The following is a 20,726-nucleotide window of genomic DNA, read 5'->3' on the forward strand; positions in this document are numbered from 1 at the left end:
AATCAAGAAAAAGCACATGTCTGATCCTTTCAGGCAAGCCCTGTGGTGATGGGTCAAAAGGACCAGCAGCAAGGAGGTGCATGGGGTAAGAGCTGTGTCAGTGCACAGAAATAGTGTGCAGTGCCTTAGACAATGCCACGTGCAAGTTGAATGTTTTCTAATCTGGGCTCAGGTCAGCTGTAGTTTGCTCCACGTGTAGGGGGCTCTGCGTCCTCACTGCAGGCAGTGGAACATCATCCTCTTGATACACAAAGTGCTGCAACAAGACCTCGCTCTGCACAGACAGGGGGCCTTGGGGAGCCTTGTGTGGCAGCAAGGAGCATACAGTAGTGACAAAAGCATGCAGAAGTTAAATCATGTTTGCTGTGTGATCCTGCCCTTGTTACCTGTAGCTGAGAAGTGCCTGAGGACCATTACCTCTTGCTTTGGACAATGTTTGTGCAGTGTCTTTGCGTACGAATTAAAGAAAGAACAGCTAAAACTTGCTGGTCTGCAGCAGAGCAGAGGAGTGGAGCAAGCACACGTGAGTTTTAATGCATGTAATTAAGATCACTTTGGTTTGCAACATGTGAAATTTTCCTTAGCTCCTTGGATATTTTTTTTTTCTGCTTTATCTATCAAACCAAATGGTGAGCAGACTGTGAACCATTTTCCTATCTTTTTTTAATCTTAATGTGGAGAATTTTTATTTCTGTTGCTAGAGAACCTTTCTAGCAGTCCATAGCCTGTCTGCTCTCCTTATCAAGGCCGGAACAGAGCGGTTGGAGATTTTGGTTGTTAAGCTGCTTGTACTTTTCCAGAATTAAGTTTAGCGTGAATGTAAATCATCCTAATAACATAAAGCATGGACACAAAAGCTGTAATTAACAGGAAGCATAAAACAAGGACCAACGGAAGACAGCAGAAAAGATCAGAGGCGGCACCATCTAATGCTGCTTTGCAGCTTCCCTGAGAACGAGAGGCCAATTAATTAAATTAAAACAGGGATACTGAGCTGTTCTGATGTCTCTCTGAGGCACCAGCAGGGAGGTTTCCCAGGGGGAAGCTGGGATGGGAACTGGTGAGGGTGGGTGCCCTGTCTCCCTGCTGCTGTGGCTTTAGAGGCCCCTGCAGAGCCCTGCAGGGAGTTGATCAAGTGAAGGCATGCAAGGACAAAAGCAGGTGCTCGTCCCGTGAGCAGTGGCTGTGTCCTCAGCTCCTGTGGACTTGTCATCGTGCTGGACTTGGCTTTCTTTCGATGTGGTTTTGTTGGTTATGGTTTTGTTTCGAAGCTGAAACTCAAGGAGGAAAAGCCTCTGTACCCAAAATCTCACTGTATGCTGGTCCAAATTACCTTTCCCTGATTTTATCAAGATGCAGGCTGCATACTGGTGGGGGAATATCGTGCAGCTGTTCCCTTTGCTTCCCTCTAACCCCACCATGTGTTTGCTGCTGTGGGTGAGCAATGCTTTTCAGATTCCCAGCTTGGTGATCCTAGCACAGCATCCTAGCAGCTGTGGAAGCCCATGCAGGTTTTTGGGGTTTTATTTCTTCTATTCTGAAAAGCATTGGAATCTTTTGCTTCCTGTTAACACTTCAGCCATGTGGGCAGGGGCTCTGCTCAGCTTTGTCCTTGTGATCCCAGAGCCTTGCTGGGAGATCAGTGACCTTTTCTTACTGCCCTAAATATAAATAAATACCTTTGTATCTAACTTTTCTTGCCATGTTGATCTTCCCCTTTGTGAGTGTCTGTGGCACCTGCTATGAGAGCAGTCATGCCAGCTGTAATAGCTGGAGGTGAAACATTTTCTGTGGGACCCTCTGCCAGCTGGTAAAGCAGATGAAGGTGAGCTACTAAGTTTTTGTTACTGTTTATTAATGCAGTCTGCACCTAAACATACCTGATTGACTCCTGTACTGTGACTTTAGGATTCATAGCAAGCTCAGACAATGCAAATGCAATGCCAGCCCAACCCAGGCCATGAGATCCATGTCCTTATCTGTCAGGGAGAACATGAAGTCCTCCAGCTCACACGTGTTCCCGCCGAACACAAAGAAGCTGTTGGTGTTGGAGAGGCTGTTGGAGCTGCCCCCAGCATCACCAGCAGCTCAGCCACGGCCCGGTTCACCAGGATGTGATTCAGTGGGGAGCAGAGCTTCTTGTAGCAGATGGACACCATGATGACCAGCCTGTTCACTGCTGGGGCACAGGCGACCACTGTGCCCATCAGCACATCCCACATATGTGCTCCGTGGGGCCTGGTAGGTAGGGCCACTGGGGGCCATCAAAAGGCCCTGGGGTCCCATTGGGAGGTGCCTGGGAGCTGTTGGAGGACATCGGTGCTTCTGCAGCGCAGCACGTGTTGACCCTTCCCAAAAGCTGCCTCTTTATAAAGCCCCAGAGAGGAGCTTTGTGTTGAAACACCTTAAGCTTTTTCTTTTTAATCTGAATAACTCACCCTCCTTGTTTGTTTTTTTTTGTTTGTTTTTTGTTTTAAAATCAGCTCTTTATTCCGGAGGGGATAAAGGGTGACTTAAGCCAAAAACCTGCTGCCTGCCTTCTGCCTCATTTAATCAAGTAAATAGGTTTGGTTACGTGAGCACTGCTGTGACAGTGCAGCCCGGTGCTGTGGGCACAGTGTGGGGTGATGGTGGTGGGGGGAGCCCCATAGGCCATAGCTGTAAAGCCATGCCATAAACATGCTGTATACTGTTGATATAACCACACTGCCTTTGATATAGAGTACAAATAGATAGTATAAATATATAAGTATATATCCACTACTACAAATACATAAAGCCATATATTTATAGCTCTATATATACAGTGTGGACAGGGCCGGGGTGATAAGCCTGCTCCTTCACAATGTCTGCAATGGAACAATTCATGCAGAATGTGGTCTGAATGCAGCACAGGGCATTGCATGGCTCATCCCCAGTGGCCTTCTGCTCATGCAGCACCTTTGAGCGATGCAACCTTAATGGGAACTTAGAGGTTTGGTACCTAATCCTCCCTTGCCTAATCCCTCACCCTGAAATCCCCTCTGGGGCTGTGGCCAGCAGAAAGGAGCAGGCGGTGCAGAACGATCCCCATGCACTGGTTTAGAAGCATTAGGTGGTACGGCCAAGGCGAGACTCATAGGCTGCACCTCGTTTTTTCTCTTTTTTCCCCTTTTTATTTTGGGTTCTCGTTATAAATATTAACAAATCTGACAAAAAGTACACAGATAATACTGAAATACAAAATTCCTTTAGGATGCAGGTAAGGACGATTTCTGCAGCCTTCACATGGTAGCAAAACATCAGTATCAAACATATCACAAGGCGGGCGCGACGACCACCGCTCTGCATGCAGCTGGGATGCACGGACAGTCTGCTTAGAAAAGGCTTCGGTACAAAGTGAGGAACCCCACGTGCCACAGTGGGATGTGCTCCATCCCATCGCTTCTTGACGGCCTTTCCATGAGCTCCCGCACCCCAAAATCAGCCCCTGCAGCATGGGGCTGGAGCACCAGGAGCATCCTCATGGGCATGCTGCTGGCATCCCAGTAAAATCCATGCATATCTGTAGAATGCATTACAAATATGAAGTTATTAAAAAAGACCCTATGAAAGTTTTTCTCCCCCCCCCCCCCCCCCGCCCTCAACCCCAATATCAAACATGGTGTAACGCTATCGGAACTTGGAAAAGTCAACAGAGGTTTCCAGAGATCTGATTGCTTTCAGAAAGGAAGTCGTCGACACCAACGCGCACACGGCTACACGGATCTGAAGCTGGAGGGAAGAGATCGAGACCGGACGGCACAGCAGATCCTCCGAAGGAACTGTGGTTTATAGGCTTCTGATATTCCTGCCAAGGTGCAGCATTTGGCAGAGTTCTCACCCGCCGGTGCCTCATTGGGTTCTGTGTGCTCAGAGGCTCTGGGGAAGGGTTTGCAGGGAGAGCAGGAGGGAGCAGGAGCCGTTCCTGGTTTATTCCTCGTGGCAGATCCCAGGGAGGCCGAGCTGCGTTGTCAGAGAGGGTGAGCACAAATTGTCTGGAAGAAAAGCCAACAGCCTTCCCATGTTACCAGAGAATGCAATCGTTCCGACGGAGGAGCTTTAAATGCATAAAAGACTGTTTATGCCCAGACCACAAAGACTGACAAACCACCAGGAACGGGGCACGGCGGCCTCGGTAAAACAGTCCCATGTTTTAGTGATGCCTTTTGCTCGTAGTAGATACACAAACGAAGACTGATGCATTCATTTTTGCCACTGAATTGCAAGGCAGCGAGAAGGTAAGTCAGTACAGCGACGAGTTCGGGAGAGGAGTCAGACCTGTGTGCATGCAGGTGTGTGCTGAGTGCGTGCGTGTGCACGTGTGTGCAAGCACGTGGTTGTGCACATGTGTGCGTGTGTGTGCACGCGTGTGCATGCCTGTGGGTGTGTGTAAGGTGCACAGAGGTGTTCTGGAAAAGCTGCAGGGGATGGGACCCATTGAGCAGAGCACGTGGCCTCTGCCTCGCTCCCTGGGAAGCGCTCCCCTCTCCAGCACGGAGCTGTGCCCTGCAGCCCTGTGAGCCCAGCAGTGCGGGGTGCTCAGTCGCTGAGGACGGCCCCCGGCAGCTCGTTTGTCAGCGTGTGCCAGCGCTCGATTTTCTTGTCCTTGTTCTTCAGGCAGTCAAACCAGTGCTTCAGCCGCTCGCCTTTGGCGTTGATCCCTAGCACGACTCCACCTTGAGAGAGACAGAGAGGAGAGGTGGGTGTGCAACGGGACGCGTTGGGGCACAGCAGGACACAGCCATGCCAGCCCTCCTCAAGGCCCCCGCTCTCAGGTCCCATTTGCAGTTGTGGCAGCAGAGCTATTGGGCTCCTGTTAGCAATACATCACCACAGCTGCTCACAGCATCGCTTCGGTGGTACTTTGAAGCCCAGACATCCAACAGAGACAAATGAAACCTCCCTGTTCAATTGGATTTTTTTTTCTTTTCCAGGAAAAATAATCTGGAAACGAGGAGGGGGGGATGAGCTGCTGCTGCCTGCTTGGGTTGGGGAGAGGAGGCTCAGGTGCACAAGAGGAGGAAAGCAGAGCAGAAAAGCAGCAGGAAGGCATGTAGGGATGGAGCACAAAGCAGGAGGATGGAGAAGGGCAGCAGATGAAAAAGGAGCAGGCATATGAGATGGAGATTAAAAAAAATGAGCATGAGAAGAGAAAAGGTAGTGGGAAAAGGAGAGAAACCTCAGATGGAGAAAGGGAAGAGGAAGAAGTGAAGCATGAAAGAAGCAGCTGGGACGGAGGGACACAAGGTGCAAGGGGGGTAAAGTGGAGAGCAGCACGGCACAGGGGGCAGCAGGAGCACAAAGAGAAGGAAAAGGAAGGTGTTGAGTGAGGGGGAAGAGATGGGACAGCTTCTCCAGTGGGAGAAAAGCCAGGGGAGAAATTGGGAAAGGAGAGAAAAACAAGGAATGTTTGTTCTCCACAACAGCTGTAAGACATATGGTGCTCCAAGGGGCCCCACTCACCTATGAAGTCATTTGATTTCCCGATGTCGTAGTCCCACACTGTGACTTCTAATGTCTTTTTGGCCAGGTCACCATGCTTTATCTCATAGCAGAACTCCTGCAGGGAGACCACGAGTGCTCAGTCTGAACCCACACAGAGCCCAGTGCACGGAGCTCACCTCCATCCCTTCCCACAGTGACCAAGTTGGTTTCTTTTTCCCTTTCACTCACAGCACTGAGAAAAGCCCATTGGGTGAGAACCACAGACCCACCTCATTAAATTCAGGGTTCAGAGTCTTCTTCTTCACTGCCGTCTTATGCTTTGACTTCTTGTCCTCATCTGGCTTCAAATAACTGCAAGGAAACAGCTCGCCACATCAGCACGCAGCTGCAGAGCCAGCAGGCAGCAGGAGCATCCTCCCCATTGCTGTGCCCCGGCTCTGTTCCCATGCTTGCACCACTTTCCACCTCTTGCACATCATTAAAAATCAGGGTTTGCACTGAGAAACATCTCTTGTCTGCCTGCTCAGCTTCCACCCCTGCAGACACGATCTATGTCCAAAATACCACGAAAACTGAGGACTCATTCTTTTGCTTTAGGGATTGAACTGTTCCTCTGAGCATTCAGAAAAGAAGGGGTGGGTTTTTATATAAATGTCTCCACTCCTGAACAGCAATTAAAGAATCTGGAAGCATTCTGCCAACAAATTCCACCACTGAACTCCCACAGGCTGCATTTTATCTCGGTAGCATCATCCCAACAAACACCATCCCTGTAAGTGCTGGATTTTGGGCCAGAGACACGGGGAACAGGGACAAGGGGTGAGGGATGGGTGTGAGTTGCATCCCTTAATGAGATCACTTAATTTTCACTCAGGGGAGGGGCAGGGTGGGGTGCACTGCCAGCATCACTCACGTCTTGACATAGGGGTCTGAGTATCCATTGGCATCCATGGCAGCCAGGTGGGCGCAGCGGATGATGCCCACCAGCAGGCCCTGCTTCTGCGAGCTGTACTTGAGGGAGATGAGGATCCGGCCGCGCTCCTCCAGCGACTTGTCCTCTGTTTTGTCTATCTGGGGAGGGAATGAGCCCAGTCTGGGGCCGCTCGCCCGCTCCATGAGCAAGCACCGCCTTCAAAACCAGCCCCAGTGCTGTTTGCAATGCGCTTTTGGTGTCACGCAGCCCCATGGGGACATCGCTGTGACCCCTCCCACTCACCGGCAGCTGCTTCTCCAGGCAGATGCTGAAGTTTTTGGTCTGGTTGGGCTTCAGCTTCTTCAGTGGGATCCGCGTCTCCCCGATGAACTCGTTGTGGCGGAACTTGTCCTCATCACAGACAGAAATCCTGGGGACACAGGGCAGCATGAGCACAGCACAGCTATCTCTGTGTCCCTGCTGCTGGGGACACCACCGGGGGTCCCTCTGCTTCCTCTCCCACCAACGTTTCCCTGCTCTTGGCCTTAACAGTTTTTGATAAATGGGATTTTTTTGGGAGAGGGAAGCTTAATTACAGATAAATAGTGCCCTCCAATCCCATGTCAGTGGAACAAATGTCACACTGTGGTTTATCCACGGGTGGAGCATCTCTCCATGGATGGTTTTATCCATGGGTAGGCGATCTCTTCATGGGAGTTTTATCCACGGGTGGAGGATCCCTCTGTTGGTGGTTTATCAATGGGTAGTTTATCCACGAGTGGTTTCTCCATGGTTGGTTTCTTCAGGGATGATTTATCCATGGATGGTTTCTCCATGGAAGGTTTATGTGCGGGCTGTTTATCCATGGGTGGTTTCACTATGGATGGGTGGTTCATCCACTGCCAATTTGACCACCAGAGGACAAGGACCTGGAGAGGTGCTGTGAGGGATGGCTCAGCAGTGCTGCACAGGGAGCACCAGGCAAGGGGAGCGGGCAGAGGGAGAGGGGTTGGGAAAAAAGGCCAAGGGTTTTCCCCATGGGGAAAGCACTCTGCAGAAAACCATCACCAAATGCAGCGTTACTATAGATACTCCTGGAGAAAAACACCCCACCAAACAGCCGAATTCTCAAAGAGAATCTGAAATGCAGGCTCGCTATTTTTTATTCTACTTCCCCCTCTCTTTCTTTCAGAGACCCAAACCAGCAGAGGAGCAGCAGTAACTCCATACAAGAGGCAATCACCTGTCTGTGTGGGGAGGGAGCACTGAGTGCAGAGCCAGCTCTGCTCTTACACCAGGCCAATGCAGATTTTACCTTCTGATAATGTGAGTAACACGTTCCCTTGCCCTGCACCCTCCTGGCTGCCTCCCGAAAGCAAGCAGAGGAGCCAAGGCAGCCTGCTGCTCTGCCAGCCCCAGCCCTGGTTCTTCTCTATTGAACCACGTTGGGCTGGCGGTGCCTTGCCCCATCAGTGCCGAAATGTGAGTCAGATAAGTGCAGCTCCAAACCCAGCCCTGCCCTTGGAAATGGGCGTAATGCAATTACACCAGCTTGAATTTTATTACAAGGAATCGTTGTGATGGCATTCATATACCCTGGGTTAGAAAATCAGCTCTATGACAAACAGAATCCAGCAGCCGCCCTCGCTCCCTGCGTGAGCCCTTGAACGGGAACATCACCCCCGTGCCTCTCCCTCCAACACAACTGGCTTCCTCATGCTCTGACACCTCCCAGCGAGGGTTCTGGGCTGTGGGAGCACTGTGATGGGATATTGGATGCCCACGAGCATCCCCACTCGCTGCCCTCCCACTGCTCCGGCCCTGACTCACTGCAGCTCCGGCCGCCCCACTGCTGACTCACGGCGTCAGCCCGCATAAGGAGCGGCTCCGGCCTTATTGCTGGTGCAGAAAGAGGAGGATGAGGTCAGTGAGGAACTCATCTGGGGCCCTCCATCCTTTTCTGCGTGCACAGAGTAGGCAGCGGATGCCGGAGATGTCTCTAAGATCCCGTGCGGTCCCTATAGCAACTTGCATAGCTCTCAGCGGATGTGCAGGACGTAGATGATGCTTACATGTCATAAAGAACATGGGAAGAGACAGCGGCCTGGGACTGCCCAGCTCTCCCTGGAACAAAGTGAGGTTTCATTGCTGGGCTCCGTCCCAAAAGCTCTGCATCTGAGCGCACAAAGCACAGCAGTGCAGTGCCCGCATGGCTCCAGCACAGAGCAGTCTGGGACCCCACGGCCCAGGGAGCTGTGCTGTGCCTTTCGGACCTGATCAAATACTATTGTCTGAATAATATCTGTAATGAGTCATGATGTTTGTCAAACACATGATTAAACAAAGAATTCCTGGCATTCGCGGGCACGCTGAGCAGCACATGAATAATGCATCGCTCTGCCAATATATCTAGATATGAATAATCAGATCCTGTCCCTGGCCAGCTCTGGTATTTATTACCAATGTGATCTATTTACTGCCTATTACACGGGATTATTTAAATGTAGGTGATCGAATTCTGCCCACATTCATGTCCCTATTGGTTTCCCATGCCCCTTGCATGCCCCCCAGCCCCATAGAGCAGGCAGCCCTGCTGCTCGGGCTGGGTCTGGACGCGGGGACTTTGCTTGATGAATGGATGAGACCTTTCAAGATCCTCCCACCTGCTGCATTTCCTGAAACCCGAAGGATGGAGGAGTTTGAGGGGGCTGCTTCATTAACAAAATGCTGCTTGCTCATCACTTGTATATCACTGCTGCACCGCAGGGCCACGTTTGGTGCTGGGTTCCCAGCCAGGAGCAGCCCAGCTGGGCAGGGAACACTGAGAGCCCTTTTGCAGCCCTGAAGCCCTGTGCTCCCTGGGCATCTTGAAGGCAAAGACTGTGGTGCTCTGATCCACACTGTTGTTTTCCCATGGGAGGGATTCCACAATCACAGCTCTGCCCCTCTGCAGCCCAGCACCAATAATGTGCCTGGAGCCCCTCGGCCCCATCCCATCAGAGCTGCCACCCAGGCACATCTGCCTCCATATCCATTGGGAGCTGCAATGCGCACCTTCTGCCCGACCAAACATCGCTTCCTCCAAAAAGCAGGAAATCTGAGAGAGGAGTTACACCAAAAGCTGCACTTTCTACCTCGTGCCTTGTTTGTAAGGAGCTGCATCTCATCTGAGCGTGCCTCAGGATAAAGAAAATCTCCTTCACCAGTACCTGCTGCTGTGAAGGTGGAGAAGAAGAAAGAGGAGGATGGGAAACTGCTCTTGGGGAAATGAAAACAGTCAAATTTTGAGTGCTGGCTCCTTCATGCAAGATTAGGAATGGAGCCATGGGAGCCCAAAGCTTTGTATCAGCAGAGGAGCAGCCCATGCAGTGCAGCAGCCCTGGCCAGTATGCTTCTTCTACCCTAATGCCGTTCTTCTCCAGAGCCACTTGCAGGCAAAGCAAAAGCTCCACTGCTTCTCTCTGTTCTCCTGGCACAAAAACCATCCCAGGGTGGAGCTGTGACCACAGGAGCCTGCAGGAAGGGACACCACAGCACCGGGCACAGCATCACTGCATCAGCCAGCACTGCAAGGTGTGGGTTGGGGCTTTGGGCTCCCTGCTGCATTTCAGCACATATCTCAGCAAACATCTCCCCCAAACTGATTTCCATGCTTGAGAGGCTGCAAACTTCAAAGCCCGCAGTGGAAAAAAATAAAAAAAAATCCCCACCACTAATAATAATAAACCAGAGGCTTTCCAGCCCGGCGAGCCTGCGGCACTTTCAGCATGACTAATATTTTCCATGTGAAATAATAACCCGCGGTGCTGAATTCCTCATCTGCACACACACTGTGACAACAGGTGGGCTCTGCTCCCCCAGCAGGGCTGCGCTGAGGGCATGGGGGAAACCATCACCTCCAGGGGCAGCTTTGGAGCAGCAGCGCCGGGTTCTGGCTGCGGGGTGGATCCATGATGTGATGGGGCCAGGATATGACAGCCTGTCTGCATACGGATCCCCATCTCCCAGCCTGCATGGGATGCTCTCCCAGCACTGTGATGCCGTGCGATGCTGAGCACACGGGGACCAAACCTCAACCAGAGATGATGAGAAATATGTCCGAACGCACGTCTCTTATCGCAGCGGTTCACTGCTCCATCCCAAAAGCTGGGACAGGAGGAACCCATGTCTCCAAAGGGGAATGATTGAGTGGTGCAGGGAGAGGTGCCGGGGGTCCCCAAGGCCCTACCGCAGCGTTTTGCGGATCATGTCCTCGTCGGTGATGCCGTAGTAGGTGAGGGTCTCATTCCAGGTGGGGTTCAGAGTGTTGCGCAGCGTTTTGGTCCGCAGCTTATTTGCCTGGAAAAGTGATGGAGGTGAGTGGGAGCCGGGCAGCCCCACGGGGAGCCCCCCATCCTCTCCCAAAGCACCCAGCCCTGCATCCCCCCTGCTGGTGCTCAGGCAGCGGAGTCTTGGCAGAGGCAGCGAGAGCAGGGATTGCATTTATACAGCAGGAGCGAGAGGGGGGTGGGAAAAAAAATACCACGTCTTTTCAGGTTCATTAAAAACGACCAATTTGCAGTTCTGGCTGGTACTTTGCATTCCCGCTTCCAGCACAGCTCCCAACCCTGGCTGACTCAAAATAAGAACTGTAAATAACTTCCTTCTAATGCGTTCTGTTAGCGGGGGGAACACTTCCCAGCACTGCAGCTCTGCAGGTGCAGCCACAAGCGTGGGACCCCCACTTTGGGGGCGGGGGAGAGGAAAAACAGACCTTGAGCCTTCGCCCTGGAGTGGAGGGGTGATACTCAGCCCTGGTGTGTGTGCCTTCTCCCCTCTGCATGGCCCCAGTGCTGCCCAGCCCCCCTAAGCTGTGTGCCTACAAGAAGGGGAGCGGCGCGCAATGGCAGCGCTGACAGCTCTCCTATTTCCCACGGAACTCAGAATGTGGTTAAAAACTCCCCCTGCTGCCCTGAACGTAATGAATTAATTTGGCTGAACCGTAACGAGTAAACACGCCTCCCCCCAAAAGGTCTTTCCTTCGGTGGTAAACTGAGAGCTTAATTAATATTCGTCACACATACATTTAGCATTTAAATTCCGCATCCCCTTCAGTTACACCGCGCTCTCACTACACATCAATATCTTTAATTACTCTTCTCTCCAGCAAGCACTGAACTTCAGGAGATGGAAATATTTCCCTTACGAGTGATACCACGCGTTATTATGATCGGAGGGGCTCAACATGCCAAAGAAGAAAGACAAAAACAAAACAAAGCAGAACCGGTTTGCTCCCAGCGGGGAAACCCTCACTGCTCCAAGAGGGAAAGTGATGGGGAGGAAGGGAGAAATGAGTGTGTCTCACCTTGCTGGCCCCGGGAAGCAAGTGCAGCTTGACATAGGGGTCAGCCAAACCGTTGTGATCCATTGGCTTCAGGCCCTGGGGGAGAGAGTGAAGAGCAGGGTTAGAGCAGCTAACAATCCCCAAACCTGTTTGTGGCTATGCTGCTGCTCCCTGCCCTCACTGGAGTGGCACAGCCATGGCACGGTCACAGTGCCAACTGGTGATGGGTTTTGTGTGTGGCTTCCAAGCAACCACGGGGCTGAAAGCGATGGCAGGGCAATGCCCCAAACCTGCACAAAGCCAATTCCACAGTGAAGAGGAGCAATTGCAGGAGCACAACAAACAGAGCTTCTATTCCCAGGTGGGAATCACAGCCCTAGAAATGCCCCCAGGCTGTGTGGGAGCCTTGCAGGGCTGTTTCATGGCTGCAGCTGGCAGAACTGTGCCCCTACGGCAGTGTGGGATGAGCGCAAGCAGGGGCTGCTTTAGGATGGGTCAGAGTGAGGAGATGGGTAAATGGCTGCATGCTCCATGTGCATGGGACAGCACTTCCAGCCCCAGCTGGGCTCCATCTGCAACTTGTTGAGCCTGGGGCCTCAGGGACCATGTGCTGACTTCAGGGAGGGCTCTGCCCTGCAACCAAATGGTGCCCAGCAAAGAGGATTTGGCTTCTCACCCAGAGCCAGCAGGATAAAAATATCAGCAGTGAATGTAGGCTGCATGGCTCTGCCTCGACAGCACCACAGCTCACATCACCTCCCCAGCACTGCCAGGGGGAGCACAGGGAGAACGGAGCTCCATGGGCACTCATGGCACACAGGGATGGCCCCAGCACGGGTTCAGAGCTTGATTTGGGGCTCAGCACCTCATTTAGGGCTCAGTGCTCATTCACAGCAGAGAGAAGCGAGTGCTGCCTGCAGGCTCCATGCCCCACCTGCCCGGATGCTGCACGGCAAATGAAATCATAAAGCGAGCAAGCAAATTCCCATGAAAATGGATGGAGAGAGAGAGGCAGCACTGTAATTCACCCATCCATTCAGTTCAATTAAATTACCTTCTGAGGAGGCTATTAAAGGCTTTTTTAACAGATGTGCTATGGAGGATGGAGTGACAGGAGCCTGCAAAATGGGTCCCAACGCCATGTCCAACTCCGTGAGAGGTTGGGAGTAATATGAGGACCCCAGGGGTGACAATGCCATCATCCTCACTGCACGGAAAGCCATAAAACTGCTCTGAGAGAGCCGAGGGATGATCAGTGGCAAGGCAGGTATCCCTGTGCCCTGTTAGGGAAACTGAGGCACAAAGAGACCCATCAGGGCAACCCCTGGAAGGATGAGCCCTGAGCTGCTGCTCAGCACAGCGCTTTATGGCTGCAGAGCAGAAAAGGGCCATTGGGCCACAGCTGGTTGGGTTTAATCCAGGTTGGTGCCTTCAAGAGCTCATGAAACCCCTCCACAGCAATAACAGGACTCAGGACTAGAGAAGCAGGATGAATGAAAGGAAAAGGGAGGACTGTCTGGGGGGCGGTGGACTAAAGAAGGAAGACAAATGTTGGAGCAGCACAGCCCAGCCCAGAGCAATGCGTGTCCCAGCACCACCCTACAGCTCTGCAGCTCCTGCCCAGCGCCGCCTGCCGGGGTCCTGGCCCTTACCTTTTTGTAGTCAAGTTTTGGCAGCTTTCCCCAGGCGAGAGATGAAATGAGAGCGAGCAGATGGCGATGTAAATAAAAGAGAAAAATGGGAGAATGAGAGCAGAATGGAAATGAACAGGACTGCAACGCTTGAATGTCAGCGTGGTGGGGGGGTGTCCCGCACCGTGAGCGAGGCGATGCTGCGTGCAGGGTCAGCTGCAGAGCGCACAGAGGGAAACTCAGGGCATGGAAGGGGATCCTGGCCCAGCAGCCCCAGCCCTTCCCAACATCGTGGGGAGGGGTCCCTCCAGGCCCCAGGGCTGGGTGAAGGCCAGGAGTCGAGCAGCACCTCGAAGCTCCATGCATTCAGAGGCACAGTCAGGACCTCTGCTGGATGTTCTGCTCTGAAATGTGCAAAAAAAAACCCAAACAAACAAAAAAACCAACAACCCAAAAAACCAACAAAACCAAAAAACAACCCACACCAAAACAAAAAAAAAAAACAACACCCTAATTGCTTCAATCATGCAGACGGCAAAGGAGCTGAGGCAGAGCACTTTGTGGCAGTGATTAGCAGCATTTAAAAGAGCCATTTATAAACTGACAGCCGGTCACAGCGTTAAGTCAATAACAACATCGGGTTGGGAGCTTTGCTAAAAAAACCATAAATAGCTGCAGCCAGTGAGGCATGGGGATGGGGCTGGGATGGAGGGGATGCAAGCATGGGATGGAGCTGGAGGAGATGTGGGCATGGGATGGATTTGGGGCTGGAGGGGATGTGGGCATGGGATAGAGTTGGAGCTGGAGGGGATGTGGGCATGGGGAAGGGTTTTGTGCTTCCAGCAGGGCTCTGATGGCCCCATAATGCCCATTGCAGCTCTGCTCCTCACTCACCCAGTGTGATACGTACCTTGGCCTTGTTGATGGTGCAGTGCAGGGCGTTGTTCTCTTGGTCATAGAGCAAGCTGAAATCCAGTGTCCCCAGAGCAGCTGTGAGAGAGACATGGGGCATTATTCATCAGAGACATCCAGTAAGACCTGGCTTCTTGCCCAACAAGTGCAAAAGGGGTGAATGAAAGTGTTGGAGGAACGCAGAGCATCATCCAGTGAGCTCTGGGACAAAGCAGAGGGTCTCTTGGGGGGCTGTTCCCCATTCCTGGGAAAATTTGGGCAGTGTGGCCAAGTCACCATGGGGACACATGCTCAGCGCACCCCGCAGCACTGCTGCCATGCCCCTCATGTGTATTTTCATGCTGACACCTTCAAATTAATGCTCTGCCAACGGGATCTGCTCCCAGTTCCAACCTGTACGTTATGCCCAGTGAGAATGGAAATGCTTTTGTGATTGAGATGAAAAAACTGCTTTCAAACAGAGCAGTGTTCCCTTACAGCATTAGCAATCTGGCTGCAGCTGTGCATGGGTCCAAGGGGAAGGGCCAGGAGGGCAACGCATGGACCTCAGCAGCAGGAGTTCAATGGATTTGAGAAATTTTCTCCCTTTGTTCTGAGCAAGTCACACCGACAGAAGAAATGGAAAAGCCAGAGCAACCTACCTCCCCGCATCCCCCCCAAAACAAACAAACAACAACCAAAAAAACAGAGCAATTTTGCTTAACACCGAGGCAGGGCTCGCTGCCCAGGAGGTAAATTGCACAAAGCGTGTGGCAGGAAATTGGGGGTTTTCTTCCCAGTGCAAAGCCTCTGCAGAGCAGCTCTGCGGGGGTGGTGGCCATGCAGGGGACAGAAAGCTCTGTGCTGCAATTTCACAGCCATCTTCCAGCCCGGCCGCACGCAAGCTACAGGTTCGCTTGCTAGCAAACAGAAATCACTGCTGCTGAGCAAATATTTCTCCTTCAAAGGAAAGCAAATATTCAGAGGGGTTTCTGCCAGAGTAATGCACCTCCTTTGCTCTGGAGTAATTTCATGGCACGTTAGCTGCCAGTTCAGGTAAGTCATAAATCAGTGGAGTTCACCCGCAGGGCTCAGGAAGATGGCAGGGATGCAGGTTGAGGCTGAACACACCACAACTCCTGAGTTCCCCATGGGTTCAGCCCAAGAGATGCTTCCACCCAAACCATCAAATCATCACCACCCGAATCATCCAAAACATCCAAATTATTGCCATCCAAAACGTTGCCACCCAAACCATCACTGCGCAAACCATCCAATCCACCCAAGCCATCACCATCCAAACCAACAAACCATCAAACCATCACCACCCACTCCATCAAACAACCCAATCCATCCACACCACTGCTACCCAAACCAACAGGCCATCAAACCACTCAAACCATCTCCATCCCAACCACCCAATCTATCCAAACCACCCAAAATATCACCACGGAAATCATGTCCCATGGGCCAAAGTCAAACTTTACAAATCCAGCCTTTTGCTTATGGAAGACGAACCCTCCACAATCACAGCCTCTCCATCCCCACCTGCCCTTCAGCCAGCCACAGCACACCCTGGTATTGATCATACAAAGAGGCTCGGATGGCTGGATTTGGTCACTGATAAAACAAATTAAAGGCTTGGTGTGGAAATTGGATTTGGTCAGGAAATCTTAATGGAGCTCCATGTCCAGCCATGCAGTGCTGCAGCAGATGCACGATTGTGGCTTCACACCACACGATGGGCTTTGGTAGTGCAGGAGCAAGTGAGTTTTGATTCCCAAGAAACCAAGCTGTCTGCTTTTATTGCTTTCATTGCTTTCATTGCTGTTATTGTGGTTATTGCTTTCCCCCTCCCAGCCATCCTCGCAGCTGAGATGGAAGTGGATTGTGCTTTTAATTAGGGGAGCAAGTGCCTAAAAAAGAAAAGGGCAGCAATTAGGCAAGAAGCACTGTTACCAGACATATTTAACTCTGCTGGACTATTCTGAATGCTGCCCTCTAATCACACAGACTGCAAATAAAAAATAATGTAAATAAATGCCTTTGTCAGGCGTTACAAAGGCAGCTTAGCGCTCACCAGACAGCAGGCAGGAGGTATCATTATTATGATGATTATTCTGCTCCAGTGATAAAACAACCATTAGGAGCTGTGAACTCATTAGCAGGTTCTGACCTTCCTTCCCAGCCACGAAGTGGGAGAGATGGATGGGGAGGTGCCACCAACGGTGCTGGGAAGAGAACCAAATCTGACTTGCGTGGAACGTGGCATCTTCCACCATGGACCTTTGGGCACGGGTGGCCCCAGAGCAGCACAGAAACTTGGGCACAGCTCACAGAGGAAGGCAGCGATGGCATTTTCCCTTCCAAAACTGAGGAACCTTCAGCATCGTCGCTGCCATTAGAAAGCCCAGCAAAGCGGCGCGCTGCGAAAAAGTGCAAAAACCCACTACAAGACTAATTAAAAAGAAGCCCAAAGGCCTTAAGTCCCTCTGCTTATCAGCGCTGGTGCTCCCAAGATAATCTGCTCATGGATTTTGTGCCAGGGAGATCAGAGCGGAGCGGTAAAGAGACGGCAGGGGATTGTCTGGATTAGGGCTCCCTTACAGAAGGCGCGGGTTCCGTAACCTTCAAACCGGGTATTTTTTAATGTGCTATAAAAGATTGGTCCCCATTCTTCCATTGCTTTCATTTCCTTCTGTGACGGAGATCCCTTTAAAGGTCCTGAAAGGCAGCGACTGGTTCTGTGCGCTCACAACCCCGTGCAAAATGTCAGCAAATGACTCCGCAGGAAGAACAGAAAGGATCTGTGCCATTTCCAAGCTGGGCAGCCATGGATCCCCACGGCCGGTGGGTTCTGAGAGCCCCTGGGTTCACCCCTGGCCAACAGCCCACTTTGCCCCCGAACTGACAGCAATCGATATTTCTTCATCCCTGGCACGCTCTGGCGCAGGGAGCTGCTCCTTCCTGGAGCTGTTTGATGGATGCTCATCAGCTCCTCTGTCTTCTCCAGGAGGAGTGTTCAGAGGAACACTTATCTGCTCGGAACAGTTCAGAGATGCAATTATGTTTTACAGCACTAAATGGTCCCTGATGTCAGCAGCAATTAGACTTTCAGCAATTTCAATTTGGAGATGGCCTTCAAATCTCTCCCCCTCTCTCCCTTTAATGAAATACAGCATTGCAATTAATAACACCTCCCCCCCCCCCAAAAAATAAACTACTCTCAGTCTTAAACACAGAGATGAAAGATGCGGGAAGCCCCTGGTGCTGGCACTGGCCCTCCCCTGGAGGATGGATGCTGACCAGAGCCCCGTTTGTCCCCATGCTGGGGATGACACCAACACCGCGCATGTGCCATCAGCACCAGCAGAACCACGGCGTGATTTGGGCCGATCCAGGTGGGGGTTGGTTCAGTTTGCTGACTAAAACCTCTTTTGCCCTTCTCCAGATCGAAAAGATGATTCAAAGGTTATAAATGTGTGAAGGAGTTGTGATCAGACGTAAATATCCCCATCCCCACAATGTGTGCCTCTCTTCCATGCATCCTCCCCCCTTCCCCCGTCTCCTGGGTACCCCACAACACCATCATTATCCTGCCCGTCCTTAAGCAGCCAGTAATTAATACCCACGTTATCACTTTGCCTCCCTAATTATAACTTTGCGATAAAGAAGAGCCTTCCTAAATAACCCCAGTGCCCCGACCCCAGCCATGAGCTGCAGACTGAGCCCCCTCACTTCCATGGGGTGGGAGCCATGGCTGGCAGCTGGTGGATGGGCAATGGGATGGGGAGGGATGGCGGCAGTGGCTTGGAGCTGTGGAGGTAACACCAGGCAGGAATATGTGTAGGGAAACCTGGATAAATGCTGCACCTCCCCAACCAGAGGCAGCTCAAATCCTCCCAGCACTGTGACTTCTGTGCTCAGGAAGGGACGCTCACAGGAGATGGGACAAACCCCACACCTCTGTGGGGCTGCACTGAGAGGGAGCATCTCTAAGGAGTGATGAATGGAGCATCCCTAAAGAATGATACTTGGCACATCGCAGCCTAGCTGCACCAAAGCAGAGGCCAAGGTGGAGATGTGAGCACTGAAGACACCCACAGAGGTGTCACCTGGGCACTGCAGTGGGTGGCCCATGGGTGCTGTTCCAGCCCCAGCACTGCCATCCCCACACCCCCACCAGGGATGGTGGCTATACCACCACCACCAGCCGGCCGTCCACACCGGGATGGGTCCCAGGGAATGCGCAGTGCAGGTGACTAATGCAGCCCTGAATCACCCGCTGAGGATGTGGGGGACTGCAAGACACTCCCCAGCCCAGCTGAGCCTCAGATCAGCACAAATCCCCACCCAGCTCCCTGGTGGTGAAACGGGGCCAGCAAGCCCTCAGCTGGCTTTGCGGATGGCTGCTGACCCCAGAGGAGGAATAGGCTCACCCCATGCATTTGTGTCCTACAGGGTCACTCTGCTCTGTCCCCTGGCTGAGAGCCTGCCATGCCAGGGGAGGACCCAGCACATGTGACTAAGGAGCCCAGCAGTGCTGCTGACACCTGTTACACTGCAAGGAACGCTGCTCCCACTGCTGGCACCCGGCACACAGCCCCCTGCTTCCAGCACCACCAGTGCATGGATGGCAGCACCCACGGGTGTCAGTGGAAGCGACGTGGCCCTGAGCACATCAGCTCCCATGCACCCTTCTGCCCTACAGCCCGACTGCCCCCATTCCGATTGCCAGCACGAGCCAAGGCAATCTGATAATTAGAGCAGCAAATAACCCAAATCCGGTTAAAGTCGCTGCTAACTGCCTGGCTGGGACAAACATGGCTTAGTGGGGAATAGCTCCCTGGCCACATAGCTGCTCTGCTCCTCCTCATGGGGTGACATGACCCCTACTCTGGGCTGGGAAGGAGGCAGTGCCTCCATGGGGCTCACACCCGTAGCCCAGCATCCCCTGGTCGCAGGCAGAACAAGGCACAGCAGCTCACTGCCTGGGACAGTGCTCAGGACCCAACTGGCAGCCACCCAGCACCGGGAGAGATGCCCAGGTGGGGCTGGAACATTTGGCACAGGAAAAGCCAGCACCTGCCTTGCATGGGGCCGTAAACAGCTCTGCTCAGTGGGAGCTCAGCCTGCCCCTTTCCCTGTAGATGGGCATGCTGCACCGCTCAGCAGCACTGCCTGCTTCCCCCATCACCTCCGGGCTGCAAACTTTGTGCTCAGCCCAGGGCAGGATCTGGCTCCTAAGGGCTGAGATGAGCGGAGACCTTGATTTGTATCTGAGCTGGAGGGCAGTGATGCTACCCCAACCGCCAGGGCTGGCAGAGCCAGACAGCAGCTGCTCTGCAGCCTGCAAGCTGCACCAAGCCGGGTGGGAAGGACGTCTTGGGTGGGGAAGGGTTAAACCGAGCTGCAAACACCTGCATCTGCTCGAGCAGGGCTCGGATGCCCCCAGCCCCTATGATGCAGATCTGTGTCAGTGGGTGAGAAATGGTGAGAAGAGTTTCAGAGGTTGAAGGCAGCGATTCCCGGTGGGTGCCATTCCAAGCCGGGCAATGCCCATCACTGGCTGAGCACCCCTCAGGGATGAAGCAAAGAGTCCAAGCCCAGCCAGCAGCCACAGGAGAGAGCAAGGAGCCGAGCGGGGCTGAGGCAGGGAAGCGGCCGCAACGGCAAACGCAGCAACTGGTGTCTCTCAGGAGACTTCCCCAGTTTGGGTCCAGCGCCCAGCCTGGCTGCGGCAGGGATGCTCCCAGCTACCACCCCCGTCCCCCTCCCCCCCCCAAAGGGCAGCACCACGGTGACAGCACAGGGTTTGTCACCGCTGCAGCGCAATGCCATGACAGGCAGTCGGCACCCAGGAAGGTCAGCGAGACGGGGACCGACCCGCAGACCCGCACCCCGCAAACTCCCCGCGCCAACTTGGCGACTCACTGCAGTCGTCGGACTCGTAGCCTTCCGGATCCACCGCCTCCTCGGCTGGAGGGCACTTGGCTGGCGGCGGGGCGGGCGTTGTGCCATACGCCCCAAAGAGCTGGTCCACATCCTCGTCATCCTCACGGGGCGTCTCGGCGGGGCCGACCGAGGGCTGACTGACCGCAGGACGCAACGTACCGCTGCGGCCGACGGCAGCGGGGAGCCCGCGGGGGAAGCGGGGGAAGTAATCTGAAATCTGCTTGATGGGTTTGATGGGGCCGGGGCAGACGTCGATAGCCATGTGCTCCTGGATACTTATGGTCGTTTTCTCTCCTTTTCGGAGTGTCATGCATGCGGCTGTCCCGGCGTCCCCGGAGAAGCGAGGAGGCCACGACGGTGGTGGCGGTGGGCACGGGCTCCGCCGGGCTCCTACGTGGTTCTCGTGCCCTCAGCCTCGGCCGCCGCACGCATGCTGCTGCCGCTCGCCCCGGCGCTCGCACAGCCCCGATCCTGCCAGCTCTGCCTGCGAAGGAGTGAGCGAGACGGAGCGACGGCTGGGAGGCAGGGGGTGGGCTCTGGGTGATGT

General features: G+C 53.2%; 1 protein-coding gene across 2 annotated transcripts; it reads right to left on the reverse strand.

Moving 5' to 3' along the window:
- Nucleotides 1–4,506: 4,506 nt before the first annotated feature.
- Nucleotides 4,507–20,489, reverse strand: DOC2B (double C2 domain beta). Of its 2 annotated transcripts, XM_042830036.1 has the most exons (10): nucleotides 20,285–20,489; nucleotides 20,159–20,203; nucleotides 14,244–14,323; nucleotides 11,724–11,798; nucleotides 10,608–10,717; nucleotides 6,617–6,809; nucleotides 6,380–6,537; nucleotides 5,736–5,817; nucleotides 5,485–5,581; nucleotides 4,507–4,697 (listed from the first exon to the last, which is right to left on the reverse strand). In XM_042830036.1, the coding sequence occupies exons 1-10, from the start codon at nucleotides 20,487–20,489 to the stop codon at nucleotides 4,561–4,563; spliced, it is 1,182 nt and encodes a 393-aa protein (XP_042685970.1). In that variant the 3' UTR covers nucleotides 4,507–4,560. The 2 variants fall into 2 exon arrangements, with proteins under 2 accessions (XP_042685970.1, XP_042685969.1); XM_042830035.1 differs by having other exon boundaries at nucleotides 6,683–6,809; nucleotides 20,159–20,489.
- Nucleotides 20,490–20,726: the final 237 nt, after the last annotated feature.

The sequence above is a fragment of the Centrocercus urophasianus genome, unplaced genomic scaffold, assembly GCF_019232065.1.
Source record: "Centrocercus urophasianus isolate 14NV4802_14NV808 unplaced genomic scaffold, USGS_Curo_1.0 seq_33, whole genome shotgun sequence".
NCBI lineage: Eukaryota > Metazoa > Chordata > Aves > Galliformes > Phasianidae > Centrocercus > Centrocercus urophasianus.

Bases quoted from the DNA above. Each gene is read 5' to 3' on its own strand.
- DOC2B (XM_042830035.1), bottom strand. From the start codon at position 20,489: ATGACACTCCGAAAAGGAGAGAAAACGACCATAAGTATCCAGGAGCAC. The intron at 14,324-20,158 runs GTGAGTCGCCAA...TCTCTCTCACAG, and splicing joins CTACGAGTCCGACGACTGCA to CTGCTCTGGGGACACTGGAT. The intron at 6,810-10,607 runs GTAGGGCCTTGG...CTGTGTCCCCAG, and splicing joins ATGATCCGCAAAACGCTGCG to GATTTCTGTCTGTGATGAGG.